We start from the raw sequence: 16,526 nt of genomic DNA on the forward strand, positions 1-16,526 counted from the left end.
TGCCGGTGCTTACCTGGGTGGGAGGTCATGCCATCCGTGTCATTGGCTGGGGCGTTGAGAACAACGACCCCTACTGGTTGGTAGCTAACTCCTGGAACTACGACTGGGGTGATAAGGGACTCTTCAAGATTCTCAGAGGAAGCAATGAATGTGGCATTGAAGACAATGTTGTCACAGGAATTCCAGCTTAACTGGTGGTGAATTACTCATTTTGATTTCATGATTTTCGGAGTCTTTAACAGACCACTTACAGAGGTGAGGATACAGTAAAGATAACATCAATTTTGGGGCGTTTTGATATCTAGAAAGATCCTTTACAAATAGTTTTAAGGTTTAAGCAATTTAATTAATGCCTAATTAAAAGCGGCATACTCCAATCAACTTACGGTCACCTATATCAATAGATTTTAAGGTGGACAATGCATATGCCAAAATTTTGATAAATTATTGTTGGCCACGGATTATGAGTTTAAAATCAGGAAAGACGAGGGAAATACGAATATCAACCATTTCCATCTGGGAAAAGATGGCCCACGGTCGCTCCAGGGATGAGAATTCCTGGAAAGAACAACTCGCTCAAAAATCATTAATATCACAATGGAAGATATGACAAAAGATAGACCTTCTTTTTCGTAATATCTTAATCCCAACTTCCCAAGGGGTCAGTTTAAGCGCCTCAGTGGCGTGGTTGGTATGGTCTTTGCCTGTCACCTCGGTGGCCGCGAGTTCGATTCTCGGGCATGCCACTGAGGGGTTAGAGATGTGTTATTTCTGGTGACAGAAGGTCACTCTCGTCGTGGTTCGGAAGTCACGTAAAGCCGTTGCTGAATAACCACTGGTTCCATGCAACGTAAAAACACCATACAAACAAATAAACCAAGGGGTTAGTCCCTTGCGTCATCCTTCTCCACGGAATGCTGCAGTGGCTATCTGCTTGTCCTACGCCCAACGATTTTATGTCTCCCCAAGACATCACTACATCTAATCCCTTTCCTAGCTCTACCAATTATTTTACAAACACCCGCCCCTTTTTCAATTTTGTTCACTTTCAGTTCATTCCAGTTAGCTCTTGATCTTACGTGGTGTCTTCCCTCTCTGCTGCTTGGCAATGCAGGATTGACATCAAGTCCGCCCCTTTCCTAGCTCCCCCTGTCAAGCCCTGCAACTGATCTCTTGCAGTACTCGTTTTGCTTCTGCCTTTAGGATAGTATACCCTTTCACATTCGTATTCAGCATTGTTATCTAAATAGTTAAGCATCCCAAACAGAATGGGTATGTGGCGTATGGCCAACGTGAATATAACCCGTTGCTGAATAACCACTGGTTCCATGCACCTTTAAAACTCTATACAAACAAACCAACATGAATATAAATGGAAAGTCAGGAATAGGCTGAAGAATTTAGCGCAAATTTCAACAGTTATGACGATAATTTATGATGCCTCTCTTGCACAGAAGAGCTGGTGAGTGTCACACTATGGAATAAACTCTGCAAATTTGCATTTCTGTGAAATATAGATAAATACCCTCATCAAACGGCGACGATAATGACGTTATCAATGAGATTGGAATTTCAAATTTTTACGGCTCGAACTTAGTACACAAAGATCTCAGTCGTTCCTCGTACTACATAGTTTTAGAGACAGTGTGCTTGATGGGTGGGGTTGGGTTCTATGGAGAGTCTGGGAAGGGGGTTTGCTTTCTCCTCCACACCAGACTAGCAGTAATGGGGAAACGACCTGTGGAAAGGGACGGAGAAATGGCAGATTCGTCTGCTCGTCTGGTAAGCAAGTTTCAGTCAGTTTCGTCTGATATTTCAGGGGCTTCTGACTCTGATTCTTGATTGAGTGATGAGGAAAGTTAGAACAGAAAAGACAGCTACGTGTCAATGTGATGTACAAAGAGACTGTGACGAGATGTATTTAGAGTTCTTCGTTACTACAGAGAAAAGATGAAAGACGTGAATTTGCTCTGATGGGAAGTGAATCATGAAAGATTTGAGGAAGTGAAAAAAAAATTTTTTTTGGATAGTTTGAGACCAAGGCAAGTGTTATAAATGACTTTGATTGGTTTAGAATTTTAGTAATTGACTAGTATAGAGATTTTGTGACAAAATAAGAGCTGATGTCAGTTTGAAATAAATAGTAATCGTAAAGTGAAACAATAAAAAAGCGTCTAAAAAAAGACTGCGTTGAAGTTACTGAAACCAATTGTCTAAAGAAATAGGTGACACGATGGGGTCAAAAGGTATGACAATGATGACGCTAGAAGTATACATTCAAAAGAATGACAAATTTTGTGCAAGAAGTTGTATGGAACGTAACCGCGAATACGACATCCACTAGGGATTGTGGCCTCCAATGTATTTCGCCGTGTTTAGTACTGGCCCCTGGGGGTTAATTACAGTCGTCCGAATAAATATTACTTAAAATTCTTGTTCAGGAGGTAAAATTGCATAAAAAACCCGCAACTGCCATAGTCTAGGCCGCCGCGGAACAATGATATAGATCTACGTTGTATGTTGCGGACTTTTGATATTGAGGAGAAAACAAGTAAACAGAGATCTGAGAGGTAAGTGAATAACTTTGATGTTTTTGGGGTCAGTAGGGAAGGGACGTATAGACAATACGACAATACTGGGCTGGTGGAGTGGCAGAAATGTTAAGAAAGAAAGCCACAAGCATGATGGCATTATCGCGCTTCGTTTCATTGATAGTTTAATCAATCTTAATTTGCGCATCTGTCAAGTGGGACAAATGGTGGCTGTTTGCAATATACACATTAACAGTAACAGATAATGACAAGAAACGAATAGGAGCGCCTCAGTGGCGTGGTTGGTATGGTGTTTGCTTCCGACCTCGGTGGTCGCGGGTTCGATTCTCGGCCATTCCATTGAGGAGTAAGAGATGTGTATTTCTGGTGATAGAAGTTCACTCTCGACGTGGTTCGGAAGTCACGTAAAGCCGTTGGTCCCGTTGCTGAATAACCACTGGTTCCATGCAACGTAAAAACACCATAGAAACAAACAAACAAGAAACTATACTTGGCTGTCATGAAAGAAGATACTTTAGCAGAAACAGAGACAATGAAAAATTGTTTGGATACAAAAGAAAAAGAAATTCTCGAGTATGCTCCTGGGAGTTAGCCAGCTGAATCAACAGAATATAAATAGTATATAGATAAGAAAAAGCCAGGGTCACGGTGAAGGAAAATTTCAGGTGAGTTTTATTAGTCATCCTTATTCCCAAGGTCTGTTCTGTATCAAACCTAATTTCGTAGTGCTTTGCCCGTTGCCAATGCAAATTGTCCTCAGTTGAAGCTTTTACCTTTGTTTTTTTTTCTTAATGACCTGCCTTTTCCTCATCATTCCTGTGACTTTTAAAAACCGTCTTGTAAGATTATTACTTCAAGTTTTTAATTCATTACAGCTCTACCTTTCTATGATGAGTGCAGTTTTAGTAAACATGTTACTTAAAACCATAATTGTGTATAGGAATCGTATTTATCTAGGTATTTGCGTGTTTTAAGACATTGGTAACAGTGAAGATTTAGAAACATTTTGTATTTGGAAAAAGTTGTATCAAAGATTACTTGTTACAATTGAAAGTAAAAAGACTCAACAGTGCCAATAATTAGATTATTCATCTTTGAATAAGAAGGATAAAATCATGGGAATAATAAATCAAAGCAGATGTCAGTTTTATTTTAACCTACTGGAACACAAAAAAGATCCTGATAATGACCTGAAGGCAATATATAATAGGAAAACGAGTATTTCAATGACGAATCCTGACCATAAATCATATCTACAGAGCCCTAGGAATACCCGTCACGATATTGCCTTCGATGCCACACTCGTTTGTGCCACGGAGGATTTTGAAGAGCCCGTTATCACCCCAGTCATAGTTCCAGGAGTTGGCGACCAGCCAGTAGGGCTCGCCACCTTCCACTCCCCAGCCGATGATACGGATGGCATGTCCACCAAGAGGTAGGATACCGGACGTGTGCTTGTAAACCCCTGATTTATAACTAAGGAAGTCATTGTAGACGTTAAAGGACGCCTCGACAGGCCCGTTGGTCATGATATCGTACTGCATGTCCTGCTCCTGTCTGTCGAAGGTGTAGACTTCAGACCCGAAGCGTTTGTCTTCTTCGTAGCCCAGACCGTATTCTGGAATGCACTCGGCTGTGCAGTCGGGCGTTGGCAGGATATCCTCGCAAGGAGGTCTCTCTCCTTCCGCATGGTGCTCGCACTCGTAGAACGAGTAGGGCTTGCATCCCTGGGAGCTATTGAAGCGACCTCCAGAGACGATGCCGTCGCTTATCCAGTAGTTGAAAGATGGCTTGAGCCAGCCTCCGTTGCAGCCCATACCACACGTCCAGCAGCAGGACACCAGGTCTTCGTCAGAGTAGCGGAAACTGGTGTCGTTGTTGTGGATGCATTCCCTGTCGCTCATGACACTGACAGCTCCAACGGCCTGGGATGAATTTAAACAAGTGAATATTTCAATCAAGGTTACCAAGTCATAAACCTATATGGAAATCTCAAATCAAAGGTCCAGAGTCATCAGAAGATATTCACATCGTTTACTGTTGTGAGTTGAAAACAATTCGTGTGATAAAAAGAATTTTGATAGCTGTCCAAAGGGTGATGTCTGCCTTACCTTTTTAATAAAAGGCATCCCTTGTATAAAGATCATCGGGGAAGCAAAACCATACTAGCAATTTGTTCGATGCTTTTCACGGCAAATATTGATGCCAAATTCTACATAGTAGTAGGTACTTTATGTAATAAACTATATCAGACATACTTGTGCTCAAGAAAGGTCAATCATTTAAAGAAAGTTACCACAATTTTCAACAAAAACACATCCCATTAAGATACTAGTGAGCTGTTGTTAAAAGGTGCTCTCTTGGAAAACTGCATAAATTTCACAAAAACTCATAGTAACATTAAGTGCTATAGAATACCAGACAGTGAGTACCATTATGTATGATATATTTTAATCAGAATTTTGCAAAGGTAGTTCCCATAAAGAATAGGAAAGGCATCAGAACAATGAGGCTTTGTAATTTGTTAATAGAAGACCATAGTCTTTGGTTTTCTCTTTGGTTTTCTTCAACAAGTTGACGAAGTTCACAAGATGTCACAAATTTACTCTGTTGCTATTGCGCTTTTTTCAAATTTACTGCTTCTAAACATCAACAGGAAAACTAGGGAAGGATATAACAGGACGTCCATTAGGGAAAATCAGATACTTATGGAGAAAGGGCATAAATGACCATTAGGACCACAAGGGAATTCAGGCAAAAGATTAGATTTAGAACATATTACACGCCTGACTTTGAGATGCCAATGAAAGGAATTCCTTCATACCCCTTTTCTTCCTCATGCCTGATGGCAAACGAGGAAAAGGGTTACGACGTCCTCTTGAGGGAGGAAATGTAGAATAAAAACCATGGTAAAACAGAAGAACATACCCAACAAGATCCGCATGACCCTTGGTCACGAATTTCGGAGATGGTTGGGCAGTGTGGCCACGCCTCTCTCGAATCGAAACTCTCTGGGACTTCGAATCCTTCTGGAACAATGCCGACTTTTCTGGGGAGATCGATCTTTTCGTCTCCTTCAATGACACCAAGGAGTCCCTTTATGAACTCCATGGGCGTGTCCTCTGGGAAGTTCCGTCCAGCCTGAAACAGGAAATGGAAATGTTTAACTCGTGAGATGTCAATCCTCTGTTAATTATACTTTACTTGTACGTATAAGATTGCGTTTATCAAAGTGATTGCTATTGAAATTTTTATCTTTTGCCGCCAGGTTTACAAGTCACATTTTGTTGAACATAACAGCGTATCGTAATTAGCATAATTATTGCACAAAGAATTGGTGATGATGGTGTCATTACGACGCTGGTGATGATGGTGTCATTACGACGCGTAAGTGCAATGAACGGTCACTATCCTCATAATATCACTGTTGTGGGGATTATATATATATAAAAAAGCACGTGATCGAAATCTGAAGTAAACAGATGTAAGTGTTAGAAAAGAAAACTATTCACCTTCCACGAAGATTGTTTGCCATTGATTTCTTGGATGTAGTCATCAGAGAGATAGTGAAGGTTAGCCGACGCGGCTGCGACTAGGGCGAGGAAAAGAAAGGCCTTCATTCTGTAAAATAAATAAACAAAATAAAATGAGAGAGAGAGAGAGAGAGAGAGAGAGAGAGAGAGAGAGAGAGAGAGAGAGAGAGAGAGAAGCATGATTATTGACATCCAGGTCGAACAGGAGTAATGCTTCTCGTCTTACGTAGATGGCCAGTGGAAAAATTAAGACAGGTTCGTGTCCCATCCTTCTTATTAACTGTTCAGCCAGGGATGAATATTCTGCACAGAGTTTCACCAGCTCTAGCCATCTCTTACATCTGTACATAAAGATACACAAGATGCTCATTCACACCACTTTTACTTTGCTACAGTCGCTGTACTATACCTTCCTGCCCTCCACTGTTGACCTTACTCAGTTCTAAGGCCCTGTCATTAGATCTCTGTCGATTTTCATACCAACCACTCCTATTTTTTCTCTGGGTATGTGTTATTTTTCTATTTAGGTGCTCTGACAATACCTTTGAAGGGTATTATGACATGACTATGTATAGCTGTCCCAACAATACCTCAGAAGTGTATTTCGAACTGAATATTCAATCTTTTGTCGGAAATATTACAATCTAGAGAATGCAATTAGCTCAAATCAGCCTTTTGATGTTTTTACGAAAAATAATGCCAAATATTGAAATTTTATCAAGACGTGGCGAATTCACTACCATTCTGGATTTGTCTTGGGACGAACTCTTCTTTCAACATTAAATAAATGTACAATAAAAGATTACTTGAAATGCTTACCTGGCGGGCTACAACTCCTTTGCCCAACAGAAATTCGAAAGTAACCAGTTGACCTCCTTTCTTACCTTTTATTTCGCGATGATTCTGTATTGCCACATACCGGGTATGTTACCAATTGCTGTTTTATCACTTCAGCAATTTACATGAGTATTTGGTCTAAGTTTTGTTGGGTATCTTGAATACGAAAGATGCTCTTATGAATTTACATTGTGCCTTTGGTCACGAAGCGAGTGCTTTTAGATAAGACGAATAAATTCGCAAGAGATGACAAGCATCGAAGCAATTAGTTTCTTAAAGCACAGGTTAAGTGCGCTCATATCTTAAGAGATCTGGTAAAACCGCTGACATATCTCTTATCAATACTCGTGGGTGTTTCAAAATTCATTATCACGTTCAGCTGTCAATTTTCCATCCTCTTGGAACTGCTACGAACTTCGTCATGTTTTCGATGATGAGTTAAACCCAACTCGAAGAGTAGTTAGGTACGTTCAGTAATGTCATTTTATTTAGATCGGAAGGCAGAAAACAAACGTCTTTATCTGACTCTGCTGATTAAATCTAAATGGGTAGACTCGACGCTTTTCTCTGTTCATGCTTAAATAATTATACGAGCTCTTTCTACCGAAAGAAGTTTATTTTGTTCGTAAAGTTAACGACAGAGAACTTTTGGGTTTTTTTTAAGAGTAAGATATATATATAATATATAACTAATATAGATTATATATAGATATATATATAGTATATATATATATATATATACATAATATATAGATATCTATATAGATATCTATATAGATATCTATATATCGATATTTATATAAGATATCTATATCTATATATCATCTATAATATCTATAGATATAGATATAGATATGCTAGAGTAGATATCTATATATATATCTATATATATCTCTATATAGTATATAGATATCTAGAGTATCTATATATGATGATATATAGATATCTATATATAGTATATAATATATATATATATCTATAGATCTATATAGATATACTATATATATATATATATATCTATATTATATATAATATATATTATATATATAACATACATATATATATATATATATATATATATATATATATATATATACATATATAATACAATATATATATATATATATATATATCCATATATATATATATATATATATATATATATATATACATATATATATACACAACATATATATATTATATTATATATATATATATATACATTATATATAAATATATATCATTATATATACATATATATATATATATACAATATAATATATATATACATATATATATCTCTACATAATATATATATATATATTATACATATATATATACAATATATTAGATATATATATTATATATATATATAATATATACATATATATATCATATATATACTATATAATATACATATATATAAATATATATATATATAATATATAATAGATAATATATTTAATAATTATATATATATAAAGAGTTTTGTGGCAGGGGGGGGGGGGTGGCCGTTGGGAGTGTGCGCCGCACTGACATTGTTAAAAAGTTATCGTCGTTTCAGTAAACATGTTGATTAAAACAAGAACGCGCAAAAACATTGTTTGTTTAAAGCAGTTCAAGGGTAGATAACTCGGATATCAACATAATTATAAATGCTATACATTTTCAAGGATAAAAACATCAATAATAGCTTTTGATTGACCTTCGCGACTGAGTTCTTTATGTGGTTGTAAGGTGAGGGATAATCAGATATTATTATTATTATTATTATTATTATTATTATTATTATTATTATTATTATTATTATTATTATTATTATTATTATTATTATTATTATTATAAGGTACAATCATGAATTGGACTTTAGGGCAGCCATGTAGGCTAGAAAGTCAAATGAACGATATGCCACCCTTGGACAAGATTCTTCACCTCCTATACTCCCTCGTACAATAGTAGATTTAAATTAAATACTAGGAATCTGAAATGTTCTATGAATCAAATAAATAATAGAACCAAAGTCTCCCATTTGATTTTCAAGATATGGTGCAGGAAAACTGTCTTCGTGCAGCAGTTTTTACATTCCAATGTTTGACAACTGGCTGTTTTCGATGTGAAAACCTTCCTGTATAGCACTATTTAAATCCCCGTGGGGTTGGGCGGGGGTGGGGGGTTAGAGCCATCGGCGCACCTCATGCGGTGCAATGTAGGCATTACTTAAGGTTCTTTGCAGCGTCCCTTCGGCCCATCGCTTGCAACCCCTTTCATTCTGCTGTACCTACTTTCATATTCTCTTTCTTCCATCTCACTTACCACCCTCTCCTAACTACTGATACATAGTACAACTGCGAGGTTTTCGTCCTGTTACACCTTTCGAATTTTCACTGTCAATTACCGTTTCAGCGCTGAATAACCTCACTGGTCCCAGTACTTGCCTTTTGACCTAAATTTTATATTCAATTCAGTTCAAATAATTACAGCAAAATTTTGGGTACTGCATTACGTGACCAAAATGCCGTTGCTTCCTCACCTGTTTTCTCCTTTAGATACCTCAATCTATCCTCAGTTTAGGCAAACGAGAGAGAAATGACATCAAGGATAAAATGCGGTTCATTCGAGATCCAGTATTCACGTGTGAGTAGTCCGAGAGCGTGAGCATGTGCTCTTTAGTACAAGGTCTTGATAACAGTCGGTATTTCCCAAGACTTTTGTTTTTCTCTCGTCAAAATCCCTCGTCATCGCTGTTATAGTCAGTATGATGTCTAATGGACGACTTTACATACAGGAAATGACTTAAGTGCACTGATATCAGAGGACATTATAGAGGTTTAGTTGGAAATGACTCTCCTATATGGGTTTACCACCGGTGGGTGTGGATTCTCTCTCTCTCTCTCTCTCTCTCTCTCTCTCTGGCGCGCGCGCGCGCGCAATGGAAAGTAGTGAAGGTTATCACAGCCTGAAGTGTCACTCCTCTAGTTTTTTTTTTCCTTCAGTGCTTTTGTTTGAAGCCATGTTTTGCCTAACTTTCGTTTGTACAGAAAGAGAGAGAAGGAGAGAGAGAGAATGCTCTGGATGACCTTCAAAACGAGAAATGCCTGACCACTAAATTTTAGTTATGTTCTTATGTAAAAAAAAAAAAGGAAGAAAAAAGTAGTTGATAAACAATGCCAAATTGTCCCAGGTCCTTAAGCCAAAGTAAAAGTTTAAGATCTGGGACTTAAAATTCTGAAAAAAAAATGTGACACGATACATCATTAGCATTATATATAGACAGTCATATATATCTCTAAAGGTTTAGCAAATGCGCGAATTAGATGTAAGTATAAAACTATGGTCTCTTTATCTAGCAACAGCATTTAGCGATACTATGACATAGAAACTTCCTTGCTGGAGATTCCAATTGCCAAGAGTCGAATAACATTTGGCCCAAATCTTAGATTATGACGAGCATCATGGGTAAACCTCGCTGTTTTCAAAATTGGTATCATGCAGGTATTTCCTCGCGCTTAATTGACAGGAATGAGGTGTCTATTGTCAAAATGAGCTGAAAAATTGGCTTACTCTTAGTATTTACATGCAACTTTAGCAATACGTCATATCGGGAAAAACTTGGTTTAAAATAAGCATGATTGTATTTGCAATCAGGTTAGCTTTGGTCAGTCGAACCCAAAGTATTGAAGTTTTCACATTTTGTGTTTTTACTACAGTCTATCATTATAATTACTTCTTACCCCACAAGCGATTATGTCAGTGCTGACAAAGGAGAACAGAAAAATTTAGAATCTTTAAAGAATATCCTTTAACAATAGCTTTTTCATATGATAACTCAAATGAAATCGATAGGTTAAACTGTAATTAGAAGGAATTAATGTATATAAAGCCAATTTCTGCTGGATTATTTTATTAATATTCAAAATGTACAATAATTTACAGGAACCATCTTAATTAGACGTGATATTCAATACATGTTCAGGAAAGCAAATAAATCTGAGAAATATTTTCATGTCGATTAATCCCCCTGAAATGAAGGAGTTCCAAGTTAATTAATGTACAAAACCAAAAATATATATATAATTAAGATTTAACGCAATTTTTGTTCATGAAATACGGAATTAATTTACGCATGTAACTCTCCGTCGAAAGAGAATGCTGTTGTTTTAGATTTAGTTGGCCTTATCCCAGCATGGGCTCTTGCTCCTAGAGCAGCCCGTAACGAAGGAGGAATATCTGAAATATCTCATTTCTTTAGTGTAGTAGTAAGAAAACGAACGGGCAGATGGCGCCAGGTCCGTTTAAAGCACGACTTAATTGTCCCTTGTTCCGAGTCCTTGGTTTGGAGGTTTAGCCGTAGAGGTTAGTAAGGACAAGGTCACAGGAAATTGAAATTTGAATACAGTTCATTAAACTCATTTAGTACGTGTCAGACACAGTGAAGTGTTATCGAGCGAATTGCTATAACGGTGAGCCAGTGTCTTAATTGTTGCTTTATTGGTTTTTTGTTCTTTGGAATGTACGTCAACTTTGCAATTACATTAGCATGGCTTATATGGTTACCGTTACTGTATGAATTTCATACTTTTAAGTGTACAATATGGGCCGAGGATTACCACAAGTGTATTTATCGTATAAATTTCGTACATGAGGAAATGCAGAATATGGGCCGAGGTAAGTTTTTACTGCTACGCCTTTCAAGGGTTGCCGGGAACATTTACTTAGCGCCAAACACTGCAGTGTTTTGTCCTCATTAGCAGGTATATATACCTATTGTGCTAGTTAAGGTATGTCATTATCGGCCACGCTCCAGGAAACTTGAATGAAAATTAGCAGTGCATTGTGGAATGTCTCATATTTGTAGACCTCATTGATGATGGTGTTTCACATCACTCGAAATTTAAGGGCTAAGATAAGTTTGAATTTTTGCAATGTGGCTACCTAGTGCGAGGAACCTAATTTTAAGCGACTAAGTGACTGAAACGTAAGTTTTGGTAAATCTTAATAATAACTGCGCGTTGGGTATTTCTTTGGAATTTACAGTTTCCTATCCTATAGTATTCGGGTTGCGTATCAAGAATTTAACGTTATTTTGGGGCGGTCGACTGTAATTAACCCCCAGGGGCCAGTACTAAACACTGCGAAATACATTGGACGCCCCAATCCCTAGTGGATGTCTTATTCGCGGTTACGCTCCTCGCAGTCCGTGCGGAGCAAATTACTTATGTTAGAGCCTGAAAGAAGGATTTTTTCTGCTTTTCTTGGTCGCATTCTTAATAAAATTGCTCTGCCTGCCTACCTGCGGTGTTTCGTCGTGATTTAAACCAAATTGTCATTAGAGACTTCAGTAACCAGTCAAGGATTCCTTGTTGTCATGAGTTTTGGCATTTTTAAAACTGCTTGCGAAGTGTCTTCTTGCACTCTCCATTTTAAAGAAATTATGAACTTCGAACAGTGAGTGTTGATATGTTATTAGACTCGATGTACCTAACTAACTTTATACTTCGGCAGTTTAGTTACTACTGTAGTGTAGTTTGCTGTTACGCTTCTAGAAGAGGCTTGTGTGGTTTTAATCATGGACGTGCGTAATGCAAGCATTTTAAATCCTTAATAACTGCGTTTATCATTAGTACCCAGTTTTATAAGAACTAGGCATGTTTTTGCATTGGTCAATACCAGGATATGTGGTAAATTGTAGGAGTAACTTGGGTAAGCATTCCTCAGTTAAATCATAAGTTAATTATTGGGGTTACCAACCCACCTATACAATCCAGTCCAGTTTTTGTATGAATTGTCCCTTTAAATACCTAGTAAGTTTTAAAGATTTTACACCAAATTATTTAATTTGCTTTATGAATTTTTTTAAATACTAGCTGCTGAAGGTTTCCAGTTAGATTACTATGGAGGTAGCATAGACAATTGTCACTTAGGCTGTGAAGAAAATTGTGTAGTAGGATAGTCCTGACAAAAGTGTAGGCTACTAACTTTGATCTAAGCAAGTGCGAAACTTAAATTGCTTAAGGTATTTGAATTAGTGGTGATTCATGAGGGCTAATGCATGGCATAAAATGGGTAATGTGATAAGTCCCGAAAGATGATAGGCTAATTGAGTGTCTGCAAACTAGAAAGTCGAGGCATTGATTGGCTAGGCCATGGGTGTTGAAGCTAAAATGGAATTGGTTTAAAATCTAATGACTGATGTTAAGTCATATTGACTTTTAACAAATGACTAATGTGGGAGGTTTCTTTAATTTAGTGTATTTTGAATCATGGACATGTTATAATTTTGCATGGGTGTTGGAGCCATCTCATGAACTTACTTTGATCATAAAAAAACCCCATTTTTTGAATAGTTCTCTTAAATGTTATCATACAGAGAATAAAAAATTAGTGGACATATTTTGACCTCTAAAAAGATTCTGTAACCTCAAGAGTAAGGTGTAACCAAACCAATGATAAGGCCTCTTAAAGAGCAGAGATAAAGAACTCGTTCAGTGAGGTGTTAAAAGATGGACATAAGGTATGGCAACAGTTATTTAATACTACAATATTTAATACTATCTTGATATACTATTCATCTACGTCCAGTAATGAATAAAACGGGAATATCGTTATACTGACTACTCTTAACCATAGTTACTATTTAGTAATGTCAGTAGCATTTGTATATTACATATTTCAAATCTGAAGATTAATTACAATGATTTTCACATGTTGCGATAAATTTTCACTGGTCAGGATTTATTGAAACCCTTTTAATTCAATGTTGGTCATGTTATGAAGAAAGATACTGGTTGGATTCATTGCAGTTGTGCATTTCTTATTCTGCAGTTATGTGCTTTAAAATATTAAAATTGGTTTAATTGCTCTAAATTTTTAGTTTACTTGATGTTAAAATTTTTATTTGCAGTAATCATTACCTATTCATACTAATTGGGACATCCTAACGTTTTTATGCTAAGCCTTTCCTTTATTTGTAGTTTGTGCTAAGCCTTTTCTAAAGTTACCGTCACTTTTTCAGGAATTGGAAGTCTGCCTATCCCTTAACATAAAGAATGCAGGGAAGTCTGTTCCCACCAGCGAATGTCAGGGATTAAAGGAATTCTATTCCCAGCATAAAATATTTGTGGACAAATATTTACAGTAGGTGTCTTAGTTAAATATCCCCATGTTATTGTATAAATGTAATACTGGTGAACAGTGCAGAATTAAAATTACCTAATGTTGTAGCCAAAGCTGCATCAGTTAAATATGATTAGCAACAATAAGTAACTTTTGATAATTGAAAAAATTTTCAGGGATGAATGTTATGTAGATACGTATAGGATCCAGCCGAGAATGGCGACTACCAGGAAGCTGTAACCTTGTCAGCCTGACACTGAAGAAATGCTTGAAGTAGCATTGTATGCCCAGTGGACAAGCTACAGGTCAAGAATATGTTATGGGAAAATGCAAGACAACTTTTAAAGATGATTGCCATGCAGACAGCTCTAAAGGACAACTGAATTTCAGAGGGGAGTATGTTAGCATAATAGCACACCTGGTGAGATATGACTGGGAAAATGTTCTTATTGAAGTGTACCTATATTGTGTACTTAAATCTATACTTTGGCTATCAAGTTTTAAGTCTTAAAAAGATTATATTAATTTGAAGTTAGTCAACCACGAACAGAATAGCCATGTAGGAATGCCCACCTCCTAGGCTAGCTGGGGTAGTATAAGGTTTACAGGCGAGACTATTATTAAATGACCAGCAGGAGGGCAGGTAACTTGAGGTTAGAAGCGCCTAAAATTGTATGTAGCTTTCTTCCAGTTTGGTATTTAGGAATGGGAAGTATACAAGCCAATTACTAATCGGACAATTCTTGCCATTCAGATACTAATTTACTCTAGGGTTAACGTATCTGGCTTGAAAATTTCATTGGGCAATACTAATTTTACTGGGGTGGTGTAAAATTTGATTAAGCTTTTGCTATTCAATCCAACTGTAATGGAGCATTATTGAGTGTATAGAGGGGTTGATAGCTCTTAAGTTTTTAATTTGCATTGTAGGCAGTGTTTTCAAGCAGCTACTGTTGGTGAGATTGAGTGGCAATAAGTTAATGTTATCGAGATTGCGTGAGAATTTCATAAGTTGTCGTTGATAAATTGCTACAATTCACACACTATTGATTTCTTGTAAGCAATAAGCAAAGCTACCTCAATTCTCATGATTGATATTAACCTTATCTTTATAGATGAAAGCATGCAGTTTTCTTGGAAATTAACAAATGCATTTTGAGAATGGATTAAAGTTATGCAGTACTGCTAAATGAGAAAGATGTTCAATGGACATGGAATGACTACTTTTTGAGGTGTACACAAATGAAGTACATGACAAAGTTCTTCAGATGAAGCCAAAGTTACAAATTTATAAGTAGGTTTCAATTTTGTTTTCTTAGTTTTGAATGGGGCCTGGGCACTGAATACTGAAATATGAGTTTATGAACTATCGGTGCCAACAGCACTTGGATATTGTTTAAAAGTATAGAATTTTTGCAAATTTTGTATTGTATTGAAATTTTGATTAACGCTAATTTAACTTTTTGCTTGATAAAAAAATATTGAGATCTAGTCTGTCATATGATAGTTTAACATTTAATGAGAGCAGTGAGGGTAGAATCTTGTGAAAACGGTAGAGATCTTGAATAATTATTTGAGGCATGTAAGGGGAGTACAGTGGTACCTCGTTTGTCGAACGTTTAATATGTCAAATTATCCGTTTTTCGAACAAAATTTTCTAGAAAATTTTGTATAGTTTGTCGAACAAATGCTCGTACTTCGAACTGACTGATTATCTAGTTTGTACTTGTATTTGATGGCTGGGTCTTACAAGTTAAACTGTATTGATTTATTTTTTTATTTACAATATATAGTTTAATGATAACAATATTCGACAAAATAAATTAAAGTACAAAGCATTTAATATAAAATATAGCTTTCAATATAACATTTAGCATAAAAGATGTATAAAATCATACGTAACCGCAGTGACGCCATGCCCAGCTGACGTGAGACTGAACGTTGATATGTTGGAGAGAAAAAGAGAGAGCTAAAATATTACTATGTATGTAAAAGCAATAGCAATTTACATAAAAAGGAAATTTCTCAAATTTAACGTAATGATAAAGTATGAAAACAATCAAATGCAATACAAAAAAAAGTCTTAAGTGAGCTAGTGTCCAGTGCGCCGAGTGAGACTGTCTAGTTGAACAATATTAACAAAATAGTAAATGACAGAAAAAAGCTTTTCACAGTAAAATTTAGCACAAATGATTAACAAAATCATTCGCCATTGCGGTGATACACAGCTAACTTGAGGTAGAGGGAGGTAGCGTTTATATTTTTTAGGAATAGTGAATGAATGATTTTAAGTTATCGTGTGTAGTGCGTCGTGGCATTGTTTAGGAGAGAAGAGGCAGTAAAATCTTTACTGTAATATGTAAGTAAAAGCCGTACCAATTCACATAAAAAATAAAATATTTCACAATAAATTGAACATAATGATAAAATATGAAAACAAATGCAATACAGAAAAAAGGAAAGTCTTAATTAAGCCGGTGCTCGGTGTGCC

The 16,526-nt window shown here is 36.4% G+C and overlaps 2 protein-coding genes and 1 long non-coding RNA gene across 4 annotated transcripts in view; 2 read left to right on the forward strand and 1 right to left on the reverse strand.

Moving 5' to 3' along the window:
* The window catches only part of LOC135207560 (cathepsin B-like), a 3,457-nt gene extending 3,174 nt beyond the window's left edge, over nt 1–283 (forward strand). The window contains exon 5 of the mRNA XM_064239391.1: nt 19–283. Coding sequence (XP_064095461.1) covers nt 19–191 — 173 coding nt within the window. The 3' untranslated portion in view covers nt 192–283. The remainder of the gene's footprint in view (nt 1–18) is intronic.
* Nucleotides 284–3,686: 3,403 nt separating this feature from the next.
* On the reverse strand, nt 3,687–7,112 carry LOC135207559 (cathepsin B-like). Of its 2 annotated transcripts, none has more exons than XM_064239390.1 (4): nt 6,970–7,112; nt 6,065–6,173; nt 5,481–5,693; nt 3,687–4,477 (listed from the first exon to the last, which is right to left on the reverse strand). In XM_064239390.1, exons 2-4 carry the CDS (start codon nt 6,170–6,172, stop codon nt 3,806–3,808), a joined length of 993 nt encoding a protein of 330 aa, XP_064095460.1. In that variant the 5' UTR covers nt 6,173; nt 6,970–7,112; the 3' UTR covers nt 3,687–3,805. The 2 variants fall into 2 exon arrangements, with proteins under 2 accessions (XP_064095460.1, XP_064095459.1); XM_064239389.1 differs by having other exon boundaries at nt 6,905–7,017.
* Nucleotides 7,113–11,265: 4,153 nt separating this feature from the next.
* Nucleotides 11,266–15,076, forward strand: LOC135207175 (uncharacterized). Its single transcript, XR_010312916.1, has 3 exons — nt 11,266–11,382; nt 13,935–14,056; nt 14,212–15,076. It is a non-coding gene; the product is annotated as an uncharacterized LOC135207175 (long non-coding RNA).
* Nucleotides 15,077–16,526: the final 1,450 nt, after the last annotated feature.

Source organism: Macrobrachium nipponense, chromosome 32, assembly GCF_015104395.2.
Source record: "Macrobrachium nipponense isolate FS-2020 chromosome 32, ASM1510439v2, whole genome shotgun sequence".
NCBI classification, from domain to species: domain Eukaryota; kingdom Metazoa; phylum Arthropoda; class Malacostraca; order Decapoda; family Palaemonidae; genus Macrobrachium; species Macrobrachium nipponense.